The sequence below is a fragment of the Pipra filicauda genome, unplaced genomic scaffold (assembly GCF_003945595.2).
Source record: "Pipra filicauda isolate LSUMZ 115617 unplaced genomic scaffold, ASM394559v2 scaffold127_size2900866_pilon, whole genome shotgun sequence".
In the NCBI taxonomy this organism is placed as follows: Eukaryota; Metazoa; Chordata; class Aves; order Passeriformes; family Pipridae; genus Pipra; species Pipra filicauda.
The window spans coordinates 838,130-853,439 of NW_024103740.1; the positions used below are offsets into that span (position 1 = coordinate 838,130).

The following is a 15,310-nucleotide window of genomic DNA, read 5'->3' on the forward strand; positions in this document are numbered from 1 at the left end:
CACTTCCAGAGAGAAAAAATTAAGAAGAACAAACTCACAACATGAACAAAATCCACAGCTTGCAATCAAATAAAGGTAGTTTTGTCTATACTCTAAAAATTGAGCAGTCAGTTCCCAGAAAAAGAAACTAAACTTGCTCCTTCCCTCAGGTAATTAGCTCTTGGTCTAGAAATACACTGAAATCCTCAGATTACATCAGATCTATTCAGTGACAGCACCTGTTTTTAAATTATTACCTATTCTCACTAAATCCTATGTGCACATGAAGCTGAAGTTGAAGCACGCTAAGAAATATCAGAAATCTACTCACCAGACAACTCACATTAGGACTAAACTGTTTTGTTTAATTCAAATCCAGCTGTCCTATATCCACAAAACAAACTTTTAAGAGGATGTTAAAACCCATTCTGCTTGCAAACAGAACTCCAACAAAGAACACAGACTAATGAAAACATCTGACTTGCTCTAACATTCCACATTATAATGGCATTTGAAGAGACTCATTTTTTTAAAGTGACATTTTACTGTAAGCTCTACATTTTATGTACTCTGCACATAATGTACATTATGTTGTAGAGTCATATGCAGCATATGGTCAATTATTGTCTTATTTCATCTTGCAAGCCTATTCTATTCTAACGAAGTTATCCCAAGTCAAGTATCACCTACAATTTTAATCTCATTTAAGTGCTAAACAACAAAAGCTTTACCACAAGTTTGCTTCAAAAACCATGTTTTGAAACAAAGTCTATTTTAAATGCCAATAAACACCAGATTTTATCTCAGCTTCTCTTCCTACCAGACAGTTTTCACACGTAGGGTTTTTGCCTTTTTCTCATAACCAAAACAATTTAATGCCTAAATTCAAACCTTGTTTCTTAATTGAAAAGCACATAAATCTTCCTGCAGTTTTGTACCTTTACAAAGCAAAACAATCTTTCAGCTCAATTTCCAGAAACAAAGATAATAAAATACTCCTTTGCAATTTTTGGGACTGAAAATATATAATGAAAATCATATTTTGCTTGATTTTTTTCAAATTATAAGAGATTAAGACTTTGAGTCTTTGTTAGTAACTGACATCCTATAAGCTGGTTGTAATACTAAGACATTTAAAGGTTAAAAAAGCATATGAGCAAATTTCATTTTGGTCCAGGAATTTCATTTTGCATAGGAACTCAGACTGTAAACAGGGGCCCTACTTGAAGAAGATTACAAGCTTAGATTTGTATCTGATATATAATAATGGGTATATAGCAGTGTATTCCTGACTGATAAAAGTGCTAAAAGAAAATAAATTAAAAATGAAAAATCATTACATCATGAACTGCAAGGTTTAATCTTATAAGAAACTGAAATTCAGGTCACAAGCAAAGCCCTACCAATAGGACACTTCAGCCTCCCTCTCACAGTGATGCAAGAAAGCTGAAATACCATCCAGTATTCACACCAGCATTTCTAAAAAATTCCATACTTTTTATTACACACTCAACTAGTTTGTATGTGCAGCACACACTTATTTTTAAGATTTGCCCTATAATATTGCATTAAGTTGAAATTAAAAGGTTATTTAAACACACTCCAGTATTTGATAAGTTTCTGAATGACACCAACACTGCCTAAAAGCTTACCAGCATTTACATTCCGGGGCAGAACAGGAAGGGGGTCAGTGTCTGGGTCAGGTTTGATGAGAATGGAGACAGCAGAGGAGGCAGTGATCTCCCTCAGGAGGCTGCTCACACCCTGTGTGGATTCCTTCAACAGGGAAGTTACATTTTGTGTGGATTCCTTTAACAAATCAGACACGGTGGGTGTGCACTTGCTCTGCCCGTTTAAATCCTTATTATCGATGTTGATGGCGAAAAGGATGGAGTTCAGACCTTCAAATAAGGGAAAGGGGAAAAAAGAAACCCAAAATGCACTTTATAGTTCACACTTCATACTTCACACAAAAGCTAAAAACATAGAACCTAAGGATTAACAAAGCTATGACATGTAAAATATTTTTCCAAAAAATTTCCCACAGTTCTCCATGTATGAATTCTTATTCTTTCGTGTACCATTCATTCTTTTTTAGATTATGTTCAAGCTGATGCAATCAGTTCTGAATTCATCTTGATGGCTGTTCAGCTGCACATTAAATAAGCAATAAGTACTGTGAACTCATTTATTTATAACCTTTTATTTAAACCCATTTCACTGCAACTTCAATATTTGTTGGTTCCTGTATTCTATTACCAAAAACTTCTGTGTACTTTGTTTTGCAGAACAAAGCACATGACCACGTATCTGAAAAAAGGGATAAAAGAGGTAGTAAAACATCACTTCTGTGGTCAAACACTAGAAAAGTAAAGTATTTGTTATCACTCCTTACTGCTCCTCTCCTTACCTGTATTTGCCTATAATTTGGATCTTACTACAAAATTCTATCATTACCCTTTTCTAGTCAGGAATAGCCCATTTTGTTTTCTCCAAATTGCACTTGTTTTAAGTTAGCCTTGACTGTTGAAGAGTAAAAACATTTATGTGAAAGACTTTTGAACTGTAGGAAGGCCAGATCCAGATTTTAACAATCCATCAATTCACAGCATAAACTGGCACAATACCTTGACAATTCACCCTGACTGTGCCTCTGACACACATTCTCCACATAAGCAGTGTGTCAGAGAAGCTCCTCACAACCAGAAATAGATATAACATCCCAAAAGGCAATAGTCTTCCAAGAACAGTAAAATTTAACAGAAAGTTTTACCAGCTGCCATTGTAGGGATCATACTGGAACGTTCTTCATCCATCATAAAAGACCAGTCTTCATAGAAGACACTATAATTTGAGAGGAAAAAAAAAGAATATGTAGTCCTATACTGAGTATATATTCCACTTTTGAAAAACAAGAAAACTCCAAAAAATAAGTAAGATTACACCAATGGATTCTGGAATAAGCCTTTTTAGAAATAGCATTACAGTGCAGACTATGCTGATATTCTTGATACTGAGCGAGTATTGCTAAAAGCACAAGAGTAATTAGTGACACAGCAATTCAAGTCACTAATTTCCTCACAATGGTTTTCAGATTTTCCTTATTGTTTCATTTGTCTTCATTTGATTTTATATTGGAAGAACGCTACAGAAGACTGGACCAAAATAAAAATTAAAAGGAGGAATTAACAAACTCAGTTCTGGCAATAACCTTATCCAATACATCCATTAATCAATGCAAATGGAAAGAATGGCTTTCTGCTGGATCCACCGGACTTGATCAAGCTCAACAGTTACTGATAAAACAAGGAGAACACCTCAAATTTTCAAAAAGAACAGGAGCTGAAGATGTATGAGGAGAAAGGTAGGACTCAGTTTGTGAACTTAAATGCATTTTGCACCTCCAAAGTACTTCAGGATTTCGCAATGGAAGTTTTCCTCAGTAACTGTAACAAAAGGTTCAGGAGCTGTTACCAAACCACTGCCAAGGGCTCTGCGGTAGCAGCTCCCCACTATTTCACTGCTGGAGCTTTGCAATTACACGATGAGCACCTCCAAAAGGCAACAGGTCAGTGATGAACTGGTCAGCTCAAGGTTGCAATTTTAATGGAATGAGAGGGGCACCTCAAAGCATGGTGCCAATGTCTCAGTGAGGAAAACTGTTGAAAGAACAGGGAAGGGAGTTAGGAAAGAGGATGGAAATGAAGGTGAGGATACAAGCATAGATTCTCATGGGGTAGAATGAAGCCAGTTTCAGGTCACATGTTGGCATAGGCACAAGCCACCCTCTTAATGGCTGCCAAAAATTTAAAAAATGAACAAAAGAATCAGGTGAAGCAGCTTGACCAGCACAGCAATGAATAGGGCGTATTATTACAGCCGTGGCTTTCGGTTGGTTGTCTGGGGTTTTTTTTATTCTCAGTACTTCATTTTTCAACACATTTCCTGCCTCACAAAGATATCAGATGCAGCACCTGAGTCGATTCTTGTCTGCCAGCAGCATATGAACGTATCTTTCCAGGGAATGTTCATTCAGTGCACAGCGCAGCCAGGCCCGGCCTCTGCCGATATCTGAGGTGATGGCCCTCAGAGAGTAAAAGCGCTGCAGCTCGTGTCTGTTCAGAACCTCCTTCACATAGTACCAAAACACTGGCTCTGCAATTGAATAATAAGCTATTATTAATCAGAACCCAACCAAGAAAACTGCTAAGCTCGTACCTGAATGCATTTACATGCAAATTTATAAAACCAACAGGTAACTTTGCTACCTATACTTTGGACAAAGGTGAATCATTTACCATTTTGGTGCAACTCTTCTGTTAAATAGGTTATTTATTTCTACTGGACTCAGGCTATTTAAGCACTTAGAACTTTTAACTTCATTGAAAAAGCTAAACACACAAACTAAAGGATTCAATCTCATGCTTTTACATAAAAAACACATTTAAGCGACTATTTCATCCATAGGACAGGTTCAGGTGTTCAGCTGAGAATATATTATGCAAAGAAAAAAAAATTCTTTGGAACTCTATGTTACTGCTGATTGTGAAATGTTAGGAGCTCAGGGTGAAAACAACAAAAAAACCCAGATAATTCATCTGTAAAACTTAAAATGATTACAATATGTTGTAGTTTGGCAATCATTAAGTACAGCTTGTCATGAAGGATCTGTAAATTTCAAACAAAAACCACTGCTGAACAATTTCATTTTTCAATTGTCAAAGCCTGACTTTATAGCCTAAACAGCAGTATCCCACTGTGCTAAAAAAAAAAGATGACACCTGTGACTATGCTAGACAGAGTGGGATATAAATCATACCAGACTCATGTGCCTGAAAGTGATATAAATATAGAAATACTTTGCAACTGCTTTCAGGGAAAAGGAAAAAAAAACTAAAAGCAAAACCATACCAACCCAACACCGTAATTTGTAAAGATAAATGCAAGGGAGCCTTCAATTCCATTAAAAACAAAAAAAAAGTCACTGTACAGCATTCTATTTGCTGCAAAGCAGCCATGTTTTTGTTCTTGACCTTCCACACATTGCTTAAGCTTCCTCAGGACTAAAACTGATGTTTTCTTCCTCCTTCCATTCCCCAACCATAGGTAACCTTCCCGACTTTCTCCTCTTCCTCCACATCACCTCACTGCCAAGCCCCCAGGTAAGACACTCATACACGTGAACATGTAGCTAAATTGTTACTAAACTCCCAAGAATCAGAGATGTAACTTTGTACTTCTGACCACTAACACACAGGATCAAAAATTTCATACACCCTCGACCTTAGCAACAGACAGGAAAGAAATCATAAGAATTGTCTTCAAATTAAAAGACATGCTGTTTGCCTAAGCCAGAGAGAGTGGAACAGGGAAGCACATTCCCTGCACCAAAGTGTAAGGCTCACAATTGCAGATAACCAAACCACTGCCTGCTGAAGAGATGGAAACCACCCAGAGTCTGAGAGAGACCACAGAATATCCAATCCCCAATTACAAGTACACACAAGGGAAAAAAAAGCCCACTGAAGAGCTGAAAAATCTGTAAAGACAGTGTAAACAGCTGAATTTGCCTCACTTGTTCATTTAGCACCAGCAAAGTGTCAGGTTCTTGCCCATTACTAAGTAAAAGAGGCAAACATGGAGAACTCACCAATTTCTTTAAGAGCATGGCTACTTTAGCTCCCAAAAAAAGCCCAGCCTGGAGGCTCTAACCCATTAGCAGGAAGGTGAGCACACAAGGCTCAACATTTCACCCTGTCTGCCACAGGGAACAAGTCCACTGCTGAAGCAATTTAAAAACACCATTATATCAAACTACACATTTTGTGTCAATGTAATATCCATTATATGCAGCTGTCTGGTGTCACTGGAAGTTATAACTGCAGATCAACGTGTATTAACAATTCTAGCACCACTAAATATATTTTAAAAAACCCCACCAAAACCCAAAACTCCACTCTGTGGATTTACAAGTGTAACATGTTACACTTGACAGAGTTTCAAAAGTTAAAAAGAAGCTCTTTTCATTATGTGTACCCTGATGAAGAAAAAAAATACTGAAAGTCAAATTTCACAACAAAACTGATTAATATCTTCATATAGTTTTGATTTAAAAACCAAGAGAAACATCAAGGTGAAGAGAAAAATAAAGGAATATTTTCTTTAAATGTGGAGAAAACAATAAAAAACAACTCGAACAACACAGCCCTAAATCTAGAGTCTGAATGCATTTTGTCTTTATTTTAGTTACAAGTAATATAAGTTTCCTTTCTAAAATTACATCAATACTTAGAAGTTAAACACATCTGATGCAATAGAATATGTCAGTTAAAAAGTGGAGTAAGAAAAGGTTAAGAATGAAAATGTTGTAAAAACTTAACAGCACAATTACACAACATTTATCCCTACCAGAATTCAAAATAAACTTGCCACTACACATCATTTAACTGTTAAGAAGTTGCCTCACACCAAAAATTTCTAGAGAAACTTGGTATGAAAGTTAAACTAGATAAGAAAGCAATAATCATTTTCACTGCTACAACACACTGCCAAGAATGAAGTATCCCACCTACAGCCTGCAGTTTAAGCAATGCTTAAAACTTCTGTTAGAAATTATACCACTTGATTGAACACATCAACTACTTAAAATAGTTACAATTAACAACTTACCTGTTTCAGTTTTACTGGAGAAACCTGCTGCCTGTTTGATTGCTGCTGCTGTTAATGCCAGTCCTCGGCTCCTCCTCAGGCCGTGCTGCAACACAGCTTCAAACTGAGCACACAGACAAGTCACTCTGCAACAGAATTTTTAAAGAAATCATAGGAAAAAAAACCAATCAACCATGTTTCTATACAGCAAGTTTATTCCAGATCTCTGAATAGGGAATGTAAAATGAAGCATTATCTCATAAACAGTGAAAGACTCCTTCTATGCACTAATCTCATTATTTGCAGGCAGGATAATCTACTTATACCCACAGTCTCACCATGATGATCGAAAGCTGGGGCACAGAATACATTCAGAACTGGCAATCAATTTGAGAAATCATCCTCACCTGCTGGAGTGGTTGTTAGCCATGTTATGTCAGCCTCAGAACACCTACATTTCATGTAATATAATGTATCAAGTATTCTGTGCCATGTTTTATGTCATTATGATGCATAATCTAAGCATGTCAAAAGTTTCTTAAGACTATTTTACCTGCTATCAGAGTCTGAAGCAATTTCTTTTCTTCCTCCAAACCGTATTTGACACTGCAAGAAACCGAGTTTAAGAAGTTTTACAAAATTTTTGTTACACTAGACAAAAATTCAATTTTCTGAATTTCTTCCATATAAGAAACCAAATCATAACAAAAAAAGGAAGCAGCACAAAATAAAGCATTGGCAAATACAGCCTGAAACCAAAAAGTGCTCTACAGCATCATGTGCCACTAACGGGCTACTCTTGCAGATCAAATATATCCCTGCTAGTCAGAGCAACACACCTGCAGGTCCTTCACTAAATTGAAAATTGAGTGGAAACTACTACTTTGGGGGTTTAAATGTAAAATGTAAAACCCACAAAACTGAACATTGCTCTTATTCAGCCCAGTACTACAATTACAGAAGAATTGTTCTTTATAAAACATATCATTGGCTTACTCCTGAGGCATTCTTTCCCCTCACAAGCCCTCTTAAATTGAATCTAGTGTATGAAATTCTACTTGCTGAACTTCATGTTGATGCAAAATACAGACATAAATAAACAAATCATATCTTTACATGTATTTTAACCATTCACTAAAAAACTACAGCAAAGAAAAAAAGCTTCTACTCTAAAATGTTCACCAAGTTAGCCTTTGCAGTACACTTCAATTTAGTTCAGTCTTATCAGTATTACAAATATATATGTTCACAGCATATATTCTATAGTATTATATATACCTCAAGTATATACATTACAAGTATAATCTGTCAAGAACAAGAATTTTAAACAAATACTGCATAATAGTTGTTTGTTAGCAGAAAAAAAAAATATTTAGTATCATGTAAAAGCCAAGATTTCTTCTCTCTCTCTCCTTTTCTTATTCCTCCTGCTAGTTAAAGAGGAGGAAAAAGAGCAAAGACATTTCCTGCCAGTTCTGACAACTCTGAGCAAGGATACTACAGAAATGTGTATTGGATTTCTCACCTGTTTAACTGCATCCAGCAGCCGTTCTAGAAGAAACTGTCTTTTAGTGTCATTGTTCTGTGAACCTGAAATTCAACGAAATTATATCATTTTAAAATAAATAGGCTCTGTAAAATATGTTTGGGCCAACACAAGGGCCCTGAAAACTTTCCTCCCATGCCAATTATTCCATTACATTAACTAACGTATTTTCTCTAAGTAAAATGATGCAGTACAAACTCTGTTTTGAGGTTTCAAGTAGCCTTTCTATAACATGCTGTTATATATGTATACAATATGCTGGTATAGCAGGAATACTGTTTCAAATATCATCTAGAGTCTTATTTTAGTAAGATTTTGGTTTCATGATATAACATATATTGCAGTAATACCAAATGCAGTATAATTGTGCAAGCTGATGCACAGCACAACCAACCACCTCTGGGGCCACAGTGCAAGCCTACAACTAACCCAGTTTAAGATTTTTTCTTTTTCTGGTGGGTTGGATGAGCTTATGATGGAGCTCACACAACCACACAAGTATTCACTCACACTGGGACAACTACCAGCTTAGTAGAACGAGAAAAAGAATGGAAAATGAGCAGGAGAGAGCAGGAATATCTTACTGTCAAACAACCTCACTGCAGAAAGAGTTTTAAGTCAGGTGAACTTTGTAACTGTTACAATCAATCCCTTAAAATTTAGCTACCAGCAGAGTTCTTCCTGATTAACACTTATAAAATCTAGTTTCTTACTATTCAAGCAACTATGCAAGACAATCTTTAACTTCTCAAGCATTTCAACAACAAATAGCACAATACTTTGCTTGTTGGAATATCCTTTATAAAGTCCCATGAATATATGTAAAATTTATTCTTTAATTAACCTATATTACCTCTATAATGTTTTTATTCTGAGCTTAAGTTCAAAATATCTATCAGAAACCTCTGTGAACTCTCTAGAATTAGGGTCATTATTATCCTTTCCCTCTTAAAGAACATACAATCAATACATGTATAGACTGAAAGCCAATTATCAAAACTCTGCATGAGCAAGTTCCTCCAGACACTGAAAATCAAACACCACACAATAAGCTCTTTAGTAAAGAGAGATGACATCAAAAATATGTCTCTTCCTCTTGCTATCTGACACTGTGATGTCCAAATCCCAGAATTTCCTATTTTCATAATACCATTCAAAACAGTTTGCTCCTAAACCAGGACAGGACAGAATATGTCCTACTGAAATGGCTCTGTCTTTGTTTAAATATATATACTCATATAATATATTAATATATATTATATTAATATAATGTTTGAATATATATTCATGTTAATTTGTCTATAAATATATTAATATAACTCATAGTCCATGTATATTCATTAAATATGGGATTAGGAGAGGAAAACCCCCAAGGTACAATAGAAGAAAGAAAACAAGAAAAACGTGCAAACGTAGCTGCTCACTAACCAAGCTTCACAAGGCTTATTTAGCTGATTGCAGTGTGTTTTCTAGAAGTTATACTTCCAGTTTTGAACTCTGACTCAATCTGGGCAGGCATGTGATGTGTGAGGTTCAGGTCTGTTAGTCAAGCACTTCGCTGCACACAAACAATGTTCAGAGGCAGCAAAGGACTCCAGAACAAACTCCACACCAACCAGGTTTTAGCTTCCTAACAACTATGCCAGTTATGCCACTGCAAAGATAAGGTTAAATTCATATAATCCCTACCATTCCACTTTGTGCTCCTTCAGAGATTATAATTTATTAAATTATATTCAGTGCTTTTAGCAAGCATGCATTGCCAAAAACGGAGATGCATACATGCCTCTGCATTTATATGTCTTGTAATAAATCACAGAACTGTAAAATAAGGAAAACTATCCCAGCTTTTAGTACAACCCCTCACGTGCAGTGACATTGAATGTACACAAACCTATAGATTTTCTTCAAAACTCACTACTTTTACATATTATGCTACCCACATACCTGCAAGAACACGCATAACACAACTTTTCTTGAGACTACATCAGAACAAATGCATGTAATTAATAATTTCATGACCTGAAAAACACCTTTCAAATGAAAATATTGGTATGTGGGCTAAGTTTGACTTCCAAATGCAATACATGTTAGTTTTTAAGTTCACACCTCTTCAGACTCTTTGTATCTATTTGGTAACACAGGAACTGTTTGCAACCAGATTTCAAACTGTGATCAATATAAAAAATGCATAAATACAGAAAACCTACAGATTTTCACTACACTAATTGATGTTCTGAAACACTAAAGCCTGTGATATCAAACAGCCCTAAATCTACACAGACTGAATGCAATGTGCATTTTGTCTTCATTATAGTCACAAATTTGCACTAATAACAATCAGGACTACACGTGATTACATCCAATAATGTCAGAAGCATTTCAAATCACCTCCACCATTAACAAGGCTATAAGGCCACATAATACTATAAAGTCTATACTGAGGGATGGCCGAGGTTTCTCTTCAATGCACATCTTAAATTCTTCTACTGCTGTGCTTAATAGAAATTCTGCAGACAGAAGAAAAATATTCACAAAGTCTAACTTTTTTTAAACTGAAAGATTAAGTTGTGTGCTTTTTGAACACAGGATATATTGTTCTTTGTAATAAGCCTAGAAAATGTAGTAGTATTTAGCAATGTTTTCATTTCAGGTGGAAGGTAAAAATAAATCTGTACTAACTCTAAGATTTTACTCTTTTACGTCTTCATTTTCTAAACTAAGCCTTTTGGAAACAAAAAAAAGTGTATTTTCAGACAAGAGCAGCAATTAAGTGTGATTAACTCCAGCTGATTTAAAGTCTAAGTGTATTCCAAACTGACCAAAATACCCTTCTCCAGATTCAGAATAGTGGTAAAAACTGCAGTAACACACATACAAATACAAAACAGAGAATGCACAAAAACAGCATCACTCAGAAAAAAGGCTGCATTTAGACTTTAGCAACAAAAAAAGGAAGTTCCTACATGAGTCTAAAAATAATTGTGAAAACATAAGCATAAGGTTGCAAAAGTTAAGAAACTTAAAGAGACTCCTCCCACCAACATCTATGTATGTTAAAAAGGGTTTAAAATAGGCTCAGGTGCTGCACCTGCCTCTGTGACCCTCCTTATTTTCTGTTGTTCAAGGTCATGCTTTCCTATTTTTGAAACAAACTTCTCTCCATACCCTGACACAAACATCCACACCCAAAGCAGCACAGAACTGACATGCAAGTAAAGGAAAGCAGGATTTTCATCCAATTTTTTATAGCTAAAGCTCTTCAGCACCACATGTAGCATATAAGTTAAAAAAATAAATCTCAGCTTGCTCTTAAAACACTACTTGTATTTAAGTCTTGTATGCAAAATATCAGACTGCAATCCCTTTTGCTTGCTCTAGTACAGGTTCTGAGGGTACAAGTTTAAGACAAAACAAACACAGACTTAATTTAAATGCCACCTGATACTACATTATTATGATTCTACTGCCTCATCCTCAATTAGGTGCCTTTTTAAGTTTTCTGAAACTGTTGCTAAACAACTGACAACACCCATAAATCTTGACAAGCACAGAAGTCTAGTTTCCTTGTGTTACTTCCCTTTAAAGTTTAGCCTATTCAGCACTTGTACAATAAAATATGACTATGCAATTAATAAGTAGCATTAGTAATATTTAAGTAATGCTTAAATAAACAGGAAGTTACCTTCACATCCACTAGAAATGCACTGTAGCTAAAAAAATAAACATTAAACTTAATTATAGCCACTAGGAAAAGAGGTTCTTCTATCTATATTTTAGAACACCTCTTTTACTTTCAAAGGCTAAAACTGGCCAAGGAAATAAGTGCAGACAGTGCTGTTACAGCTGCTAAAAGAAGGACATGGTTAAAACTGATGTTAACATTAGCTATCTCCTCTATCTGAAACAAGCATGATAATGATAGATATTTCTTTGTTCTGAACTGTTTCATTTGTATTATTCTGGAAAAATTCTGCACAGTGTTGTATAACAGTAATGTTTGGCAAAGTGCAACATCAGTAGGGTTTTTTGTTATCTCACTGTGTAATCAAAACTGTTGGGAAAGTCATATAAGTCTTGGCAGGGGCTACACTTGGCTAGGTCACCACGTAACTGAAGTACTAGTGTTAATGTTAATTAATAACCTTAGGCATTATTCTGTTTTAAGTAATTAAATGTTTTCTCCTCATAAACTTGTATCTCTTCATTGTCTTAAAAAAAACAAGAGTAAAGGTATTAAAAATAGCTACATGATGAAGCTTTAGGCCACAAGAGGTGCTACCTTGCCTTTTGAGTCACAGAATCCAAACAGAGCTTCCAAAGGTGAGTCTCCCAGGAAGATTTAGGCTCTGATTTGCACAAATTTGCACAAGGCTAGTCCCGGCCTGAATTCACCATTGAAGAGCTGAGGTTTTCCACATGAAAACAAAGACTCTTACAGATTTCATATAGGGTTTAGTCTATATCGTGTCAAGATCTGAAACATTTGAGAAACTTTCTTTTCCCATGGTTTGAAAGATTTCCCTGTTACTTGCATTTTTCACAAGGCTAATTAACAGGTTTCCCAAAAATAATCTCTTTTTTTGCCTCATCTCTTCCATAAAAAAACCCTGCTGTTTTCTTCTTACCACAAAGTTCAGAACAAAACAGAGAAAAATACAACTGAAGCAGTTTTATTTTTTATTTCATTTTCAGAAATTACTGCAGTGTGGCATTTAGTTACTCCAGTTAACTCCTCAGTATTTTCTTATAGCCTTACAGGCAAGAAGTCTCACCACATATTAACTCAGGGTGGGGGATAAACAAGCAATCTCATTTTCAGGTGCAGACTGTTGACTGCAACTTCCATTACTGAAGTTGTACAAGGAGACCCACCCAAGTATTTACTTCTTAAGAAGCCCCAAATAAACCCCTGCCAATGTGCTTTAATACATATTCAGTAACTACCACTTATCCTTTACATTTACAAGAGAAATCTATTAAAATTTCATTCTCCCTCACAACTCTTTATGCTGACCCATTCATGTGGTTCTACATCCTCCAGTCCTGGAGTTTATAGGTCACAATTCTCAGGCAAAGCTTCCAAGAATTTCCTTTGACAAACACCTCAGACCCCCTGGGATTCAGCACACCCCCCGCACCGCTTTCCCCGAACACGGAGGGCAGAAATTCCCACATCCAGACCCGACACATCCTCGCCGGGACTGAGCTGGAGACACAGTCAGCACACCCCGAACACCAGAAGGCACCACTTTCTCCACTGGGCATGGTCATGCTTCTCACCTCTCCCACCGCCTGCTTGATATTGAGTTCATTCTGTTAATTTTTATTATTTCCGTTTTTCTTGGTCATGTATTTTCTCGGGAGTATTTCCCGTGATCTTGCACAGTTGAGGCAACACCGAGCCCAGCATCACTTGTGCTGTGAGCCAGTAAAGCCACGCTCAAGGGCAGCACTCGGGGTTTAAAACGAGGTAAACCAGCACTTCGGGGGTACTTGGGGGAGCCGGAATGAGGAGCGGGGTGTGGTGATGAGAGACCGAAGCGCTCGGTGCCTCAGCACGGGGAGAACGGGGGACCGGGGCAGGACCACGCCTGGCCGGGGACCCCCGGGCTGTGCCCTCCCCCGGGGGCGGAGGGCCCGGCCCGCCCCACTCACCGCTCATGGTGCCCGCGGGGCTCCGTCCGCCGGGGCCGCCGCTCTCCCGCTCAGCCACGGCCGGGCCGGCAGCGACCGCCCGCCCCGGAACCCGCCCGCGCCCCGGAAGGTAAACACGGCCCGGGGTGTGGGGAGCGCGGCCAGCCCGGGGGCCCTCAGGGGCTCCTCACGGTGTCCCCCGGCACGGAGCCCTTCGCCGACCCTCATCGCGACCCCACAGCCCGCGGCAGCCGCGCCGCCCCCGCCCGCCCGGGCTGAGCCGCTCTGTGGGGCGGGAAGGGACACCGGGCACGGGAGGGGTGGGAGAAGCGGGGATAACCTGTCCTGCGCTGGCACGGGGGCTGTGCAAGGTGAAAGCTCGGAAACGGTCATTTTTCGAAAAAATAAAAATAAAAAAGGTACAAAAACTGTGGGACATAAAATAATATGAAATGTGATCCAACACGCAGAACGTAGTTGCAATAATCAAAATAAAAGGTTTTGTGTTATAACTAGACCACTTGCTCGTCCTTCGGTAGCCGATAATGGAAATGAAGTTTCGCAGCCAGTCTGAGGTTTTTTAGCAAGCCACAGCCACTGCAAGCGCCTTCTTCCACTGGACACGTTAATGTTTCACTTTGAAAGTGTGTCTCTAATCTCTAGAGGCAGAAAAAGCTGTCCTATGTAAGGGCTTTCAGGAATTAAAAATTCCAATATAAATTTAGTAGCTCTCTATCCAGGCCTGTTTCAGAAGTTTTGGCTCTATGTGCCCAGACCTATGCAGCTAAATCCCAACCGGCCCAAGCTTTGTCAGACTCCTAAAGCTGCTCTAACAGGGATCGTTCATAGATTTTGTGCAATAATTTACTAGTCCTAAAATATTTTAATTCATCATTTGTGCAAGAAACTGAAATGTAAAGTTAGCTATGAATAAAGAAGATCGTTGGGTTGACTTTTTTTCTGTTGTTGCAGTTTTCCAGGAGTATAACTGGCCTAATATTAGGAAAATAATATTAATGTTTGGAAGGCAAGGGGTCAGAAGTATATTCCTAATATTAGGCCACACAGTAGTCTGGCATGACTCTTGCTAATCGCCAGTCTTTGTAAATATGATAAAGGTAAGTAAAAAAATTAGTAGAATAGAGATACATCAGAGAAGGATGCTGAAAGGAAAGCTGGTATCACCAGGAAATACATGGGGATGGCAGGGACTGCAGTGAAGTCCAGCAGCTGGACTTTGATGACCCTTGTGGGTCCCTTCCAACTCAGGGTATTCCATGATTCCATGGTGTGGTGTTCCACAGCCCCACAGCCTCCCTCAGTGTGACCCAGCAATACCTTCTGAACCGGGAGGACTCCATTCTCTACAAGGATCCATCGTTAGAACATTCCTGTTTCAAGTATCATAGGGGCTACAACCCTGAGGATGTACTGTGGGTCTTCATTTCTGCCTCTTGGAACATTCCTTGTATCCCATCAAGTAATTTTTGGCACAAGATC

At 37.9% G+C, this 15,310-nt stretch overlaps 1 protein-coding gene across 2 annotated transcripts in view; it reads right to left on the reverse strand.

Annotated features, from left to right (window-relative positions):
* Nucleotides 1-15,260, reverse strand: part of SNX29 (sorting nexin 29) — a 102,415-nt gene extending 87,155 nt beyond the window's left edge. Inside the window, exons 1-7 of one of the 2 annotated variants that reach the window (XM_039390104.1) lie at nucleotides 15,149-15,260; nucleotides 8,153-8,217; nucleotides 7,181-7,233; nucleotides 6,649-6,773; nucleotides 3,954-4,134; nucleotides 2,753-2,823; nucleotides 1,632-1,880 (exon numbers count right to left, since the gene is read on the reverse strand). In XM_039390104.1, coding sequence (XP_039246038.1) covers nucleotides 1,632-1,880; nucleotides 2,753-2,823; nucleotides 3,954-4,134; nucleotides 6,649-6,773; nucleotides 7,181-7,233; nucleotides 8,153-8,217; nucleotides 15,149-15,188 — 784 coding nt within the window. In that variant the 5' untranslated portion in view covers nucleotides 15,189-15,260. Of the gene's footprint in view, nucleotides 1-1,631; nucleotides 1,881-2,752; nucleotides 2,824-3,953; nucleotides 4,135-6,648; nucleotides 6,774-7,180; nucleotides 7,234-8,152; nucleotides 8,218-13,831; nucleotides 13,914-15,148 lie in introns of those variants that run through there. The other variant, XM_027743969.2, reaches the window with a different exon arrangement.
* Nucleotides 15,261-15,310: the final 50 nt, after the last annotated feature.